At 55.6% G+C, this 5,449-nt stretch overlaps 1 protein-coding gene across 1 annotated transcript in view; it reads left to right on the plus strand.

Annotated features, from left to right (window-relative positions):
• TREML2 (triggering receptor expressed on myeloid cells like 2) overlaps positions 1-5,449 on the plus strand; it is a 27,026-nt gene that overhangs the window by 18,989 nt on the left and 2,588 nt on the right. The window contains exons 4-5 of the mRNA XM_045294774.1: positions 1,094-1,152; positions 1,361-1,690. Of these exons, the coding sequence (XP_045150709.1) occupies positions 1,094-1,152; positions 1,361-1,690 (389 nt within the window). The remainder of the gene's footprint in view (positions 1-1,093; positions 1,153-1,360; positions 1,691-5,449) is intronic.

The following is a 5,449-nucleotide window of genomic DNA, read 5'->3' on the forward strand; positions in this document are numbered from 1 at the left end:
GAACTAGAGGATAGTTGTGTGTTTTGTTGGTGCTATCCTGCACCCTAACTGGCTCCTCTTTTCCTTATGACCCTTCTGAAAGGGATGTTCAGCTGATTACAGGTGGGCTTTGGGTCTCCACTCTTCCCTCCTCTTCATGCACGTTGATATGATATTTCGGTTTTGTTTTGGGTCTTTGATGCCTGATACCTGATCCCATCGACACCTCATGGTGGCAGAGGCCCCCCCATTTCCACTTATGCAGAGGTCAGTGGCGCTACTTCGCCATGCTGTCAGGACACTGACCTTCTCACCCTGTGATTGATGGGTGTCATCTCTCAACAGACCCCTTGGAGTGAGGCAGTGGCCAGGGTGTAGGGTTAGACACAATGCAGGGTGGAGACAGGGGCCCATCTCTTCTTCTCCGTCCTCCTCCCTTCCTTTTGGGTCTCCTCCTCACCCCACCCCCACCCCCTTCTCTCCTGATGAGCTTGCTAAGCTCTGTCGCTGCTCCCTGATCTTCCATCTGCCATTGTTACCGGCACCTCTCTGCATCTCCACCGCCACTCCCTCTCTCCTCTCCCCTCTGCCCCATGGGACTGTCCAGGGCAGAAGCATAGCACTGACCAGCAGGCAGCCTGGCCACAAGGCTTGGCCATTTCTGGGTGTTAATAGGGCGTAGGGACCTGGTCAGACCCCTTGGTGGACCCCGACTACAACATCTGTCCTGTAACTGGAGGGAGGAAGTGATGGTAGGGAGAGGCGAGAGCAGAGATGATTTTCATTGCACCATGGTTTCCTCTTGGTCTTTCACACGCTTTCCGCCCCCAGTCCAGCATGGGGAGCTGACCACCAATGAGGAAGAGGTTGGAGGAGGTGCAGCTCAGCACAGAGGCCTCAGGGCCTCGGGGACCCAGGCCCAGGTGTACTCGCTGCTGCCGGAGGGTCCACTGAGAAGCCAAGGCCTTCCTTTCTGCTCTGGCCCACCTCTTTCTGCCCACTCCCCACCCCCTCCGAGACCCAGCCTTGCTCAGCTCGCCAGCTCAGCCTGCTGAGTGAATGAGACGCAGCTCTTCCCTCTTCTCCGGAGTTCCTGACCCCACTCCCGTTCCAGAAGAGGACCCATGGCCTGGGAAGACACCCGCTGGGTGCTCCTGGTGCTCCTGGCTTCAGGTCAGGAGCAGGGGTGGTGGGTGGGGGACAGGAACAGGGAGAGGTGAGGTGATGAGGGAAGGGGCTGGGTGGAGGCAGGGGGCAATGTGGCAGGAGCCCACACTGGTTGTAGACACGAAGGGGATTGTGTTCAAGGGGGTCTTCATCTCCCAACCGGGCAGTGGCATTTGGACCAAGCCTGAGGCCCTGACCTGAGGTTCATTCGCAGCCTCCTGGGCACAGGACCCAGCACTGGTGTTCCTGGAGAGACGGGCAGGGGAGACCATCTCTGTGACATGCCCCTACTGGACCAGGGATGATCGGGCCAAGAATAAAATCTGGTGCAAGAACTTGTCAGAAAACCTCTGCAACCCACTAGTGAGATCCTGGTTCCAGGAGCGCCAGTCTCGGTTCTCCATCCTGGATGGCCGGCCGTCTGGCTATTTCACCGTCAGCATGACTGGGCTCCGGACAGCAGACTCGGGATTCTACTACTGTGGGATCATTAGGAACCAACGTGTCCATATTATCAGAAACTTCCATCTGAAGGTCTATCAAGGTGAGTGCTTCCTATCCTTCAGTGCAGGTCTTACAGTCAGTGCTCAAGAGTCCATTCCGACTCATAGAGATGCTCTAGGACTGAGTAGAACAGCTCTTGGGTTTCTGGGGCTATTGATCTTGATGGGAGCAAAAAGTTTTCCTTCTCCTGAGGAGCAAGCAGCTGGTGGGTTCGAACTGCTGACCTTGTGGCTAACAGGCTTACCCAGAACCCAGTATACCATCACGAGATGTTAGAAGTGGAGGGGACCTTAGGGAACGGTTCCTTCTGCCTTCCCGCTGAGGAACAGGGGTGGTCTGGGGGCGGGTAGAATCCTGCCTTCCGTTCAGAGGACCAGGAGAGAGAGGATCGCGCTGATGCTCACCACGTCTCAGACTGAGATGGGCTTAAAAGACAGGCCGGGCAGTCTACTTCTGAGCACCAGCCAATGAAAACCCGATGCATCCTGATGGCCGGCTCTGCAGCCAATCAACGGGCTCGCCACCATGACGCCAGCCGACAACAACCGGCTCCGTGGGGCTTCCTGCTCCCACGAGAGTTGGTGTGGGAAATTCACAGGGACCATGCTACCCGGTCCTATCGGGTCGCTATGAGTTAGGGCTGTTTCAGTTTCATCACTTATCCCGGCATTCACTGGGCTGCAGCTCCAACCCAACTCAGGGCACCACCACCGTCCGTTTGCCAGGACCACGATGCTTCTCAGGGTCCTCGCCTAACCTGGGACCACTGGGGCCCCTTTCGCCCAACACTGGGTGGGAGCAGGTGCCCTGGGGTGCGGGGCAAACAGATGCCAGTGCTGCCTTTGCGGGTTCTCTCTTTCAGCTCCAGCCCGGTCTCCTCCCAGGACACCCTTGAGGACCACAACTCTAGTCTTGGCCACCAGCCTGCCCACTGACAGGTATCGGCACCCTGTGATCACTCCAGCTCCCTTGCACCCCCCCACCCCCCCAAGTCTCTGAGACTCTGAGCAATAGTCACACCTCCCACAATCCCCTGAAGAAAGGGCGGGTGAAGTCAGACTGTGGGGCACAGTTGTGCTCCGACACACTAGGGTCACGGTGAGTCCAGATCTGCCTCAGGCCAATTGAGACACATACTCATTCTCTCAGAGGAGGCCCTCGGGGGATAGAGTTGGGGTGGTTGGGATGTCCTACAGATCACTTCAGGTTGTCTTACCTCCCTGAGCCTCAGTTGACTCACCTGCAAAACGGAACCAGAAACACTCCCACCCGACAGCAAGCGCTCCTTACCCTGGAACTCTGGAGCCCTGGGGTGGGGAGTCCTGTGGGAACTGCCTTGTGCCTCATAGATGTTCAGGGACATCCCTGACCTCTGCCCACCAGATGCAGCCACCCCCAGTTCTGACCACCAAACACAGGTCCAGAAAGAAAGTCCAAGAACAGTCATGAGAAAGGCGAAGCAGCTAAGTTAGCCCGTGGCATCTACAGCCTGGAGGGACATTGAGATAAACAAGCCCAGAGAGGTGGAGTGACTTGTCCATGGATGATGGGCCCTGGGGTCAGTGCCCCTGACTGCAAGGCAACCTCCTGGTCCCTTCAGCTGGAGGGATCTCAGGAGAGCTGAGGAAGCTCTGTCATGACCGGGGGTGCTGGAACGGAGGTGGGGTTGGGGAGCAGGGTTCTGTGAGGGGGAAGCCAGGCTGGACTAGGATGTTCCTCACTCACAGCTCCCCGTTGGAAAGCCCTTCAGACAACTGGAAGTTCATCCTCCCTGGCATGGCCGCCCTGCTGCTGGGCCTACTCACTGTCATCTTGGTCCTGTACCTGAGGAGAGCCCGAGCGCGAGCCAGGAAAGGTAAACCCCATGTTGCCACGGGGAGGCCAGCTGGGAGAGCTACAGGGACAGGTGTGGGGCCCTCCACTGACCATTGAGGAAACTGAAGCCCGTGGTGTGAGCGGGATCCCCTGGGAGGACAAACCCGGCTCCTCTCCTGCTTGGTCGGTATGGGGGCTCGGAGGTCCCAAGGCTGGACCAGCTCTTGGCATAGGCTTGACTCAATACCGGATGACTGCAGCCAGATGGTCTAGGAGCCCCAGTGGCTCGGTGGGTTATGTGTTGCACTGCTAACTCCAAGGTCAGCAGTTTGAAACCACTAGCTGCTCCGTAGGAGGAAAAGGAGGCTGCTATTCCCATGAAGAGTTACAGTCTTGGAAATGCACAATGGCAGTTCTGCCCAGATCTACAGTGAATTTGGTTTGGGTTTTTTGGAGGAAGGCCTCAGCGGTGCCAATGGTTAATACACTCAACCTCTTATTCCCGGAAGGTAGGAGGAAAGGCCTGGCAATCTACCTTTGAGACCACAAGGGGCTCCTCTGACCCCCGGGTTCTCTCAGAGTTGTGATGGACTCACCTTTGAGACCACATTCTTATGAGTTGGGATGGCAATCTACCTTTGAGACCACAAGGGGCTCCTCTGACCCCCGGGTTCGCTCAGAGTTGGGATGGACTCACAGGTCACTGGTATCATCCACCTGGGATTATAGAGGATGCCATCTCTTGAGTGAAGTTTTTTTTCATGTGTGTTCTAAAGGAAATCCATCTAAAGAACTTTCTGGTTCATGGTATTGTGTTTTCATTGTTGTGAGCACCTTCCTAAAAGCACTTGGGGGACCTCTCAGAAACAAACAAATGCAACCCTTCTCTGCCATGGAGTCGACTCCAACCCATAGTGACCCTGGAGGACTGGGTGGATCGGTCCCTGGGGGCTTCTGAGACTGTCACTCTTTACGGGGGCAGAAACCCCACCGATCTTCTGCAGAGCAGCTGATGGCTTTGAACAACCACCCAGCCACCAGGGCCCCTGAAATCACTGTCCGGACTTTTTCATCGTCGGTGGTGCAAGCCTTTCGCATGTTCAGATGCAAACGCTGCAGGGTGCTTTTTGTAAGCATATGGGACCAGTCCCTGTTGCGGCCATTGCTGGGTGGCTGATGTGTCCCGTGTGGACTGGAAGCAGGTCAGAGTTATTTTGAGCCTCACTGATTTCAATTTCTCAAGCTATAAAAATCCCCAGGGAGTAGCAGCTTATACAATTTTGCATACAGATTTTGCAAGCTGTGTAACCTCCATCTAGCGAGTCGCCGTGGAATTCAAAGAGGTGTTCTGATGGCGCTCAAGGTGAAAGTTTCCACCGCAGATTAGGTTCCCTATAACCATCCTTATGCAGATGTTCAGTGCCACCAGCTACCTGTTTTACCATGTGTCAGCACGGCCTCAAATTCCATTCTGCTGCTCCGTTTCTGTGACCTCGCTTCCCTGTCCGCCTGGTCTTCTCACCTTGGCTGCTGCATGAGTGCCGGCCATTCGGTCTCATGGATAGTTTAGCCTTTGAGGGAGCTCATGGCTACGGGCGATGCGGTGGCATTCCCATGATTATTTGGCTGAACAGTGACCCACAGAGATGGTCTGGATTCGATTATCATGGGGTCTCTAGGGCAATGGCCCCAAGGGTTCTCAGGTCTCTGTGGATCAGAAAGCCTGGCCCGTCTAAGGCTCACATTTTGTTCTACATTCTTGCCCCCATTTTGTCTGGGCCCATCTCTTGTGCCCCTGGTCAGAACAGCCAGTATCGGCAGTCGGGCACCATCTGGGTCTTCTGGTCTCAAGTTTGAAGAGGTTGTAGTTCACGTGGACTGTTGTTTGACCTGCGGGCTGGTTTCTTCCTTGATCCTGTGATTTTAATCATCCCCTTCCGCTCCGTCTGAGTAGAGATGATCTTCAGATGGCTACTCACCGCTC

This window comes from Echinops telfairi, unplaced genomic scaffold, assembly GCF_000313985.2.
Source record: "Echinops telfairi isolate 266 unplaced genomic scaffold, ASM31398v2 ScPeMD7_3533;HRSCAF=4204_1, whole genome shotgun sequence".
NCBI classification, from domain to species: domain Eukaryota; kingdom Metazoa; phylum Chordata; class Mammalia; order Afrosoricida; family Tenrecidae; genus Echinops; species Echinops telfairi.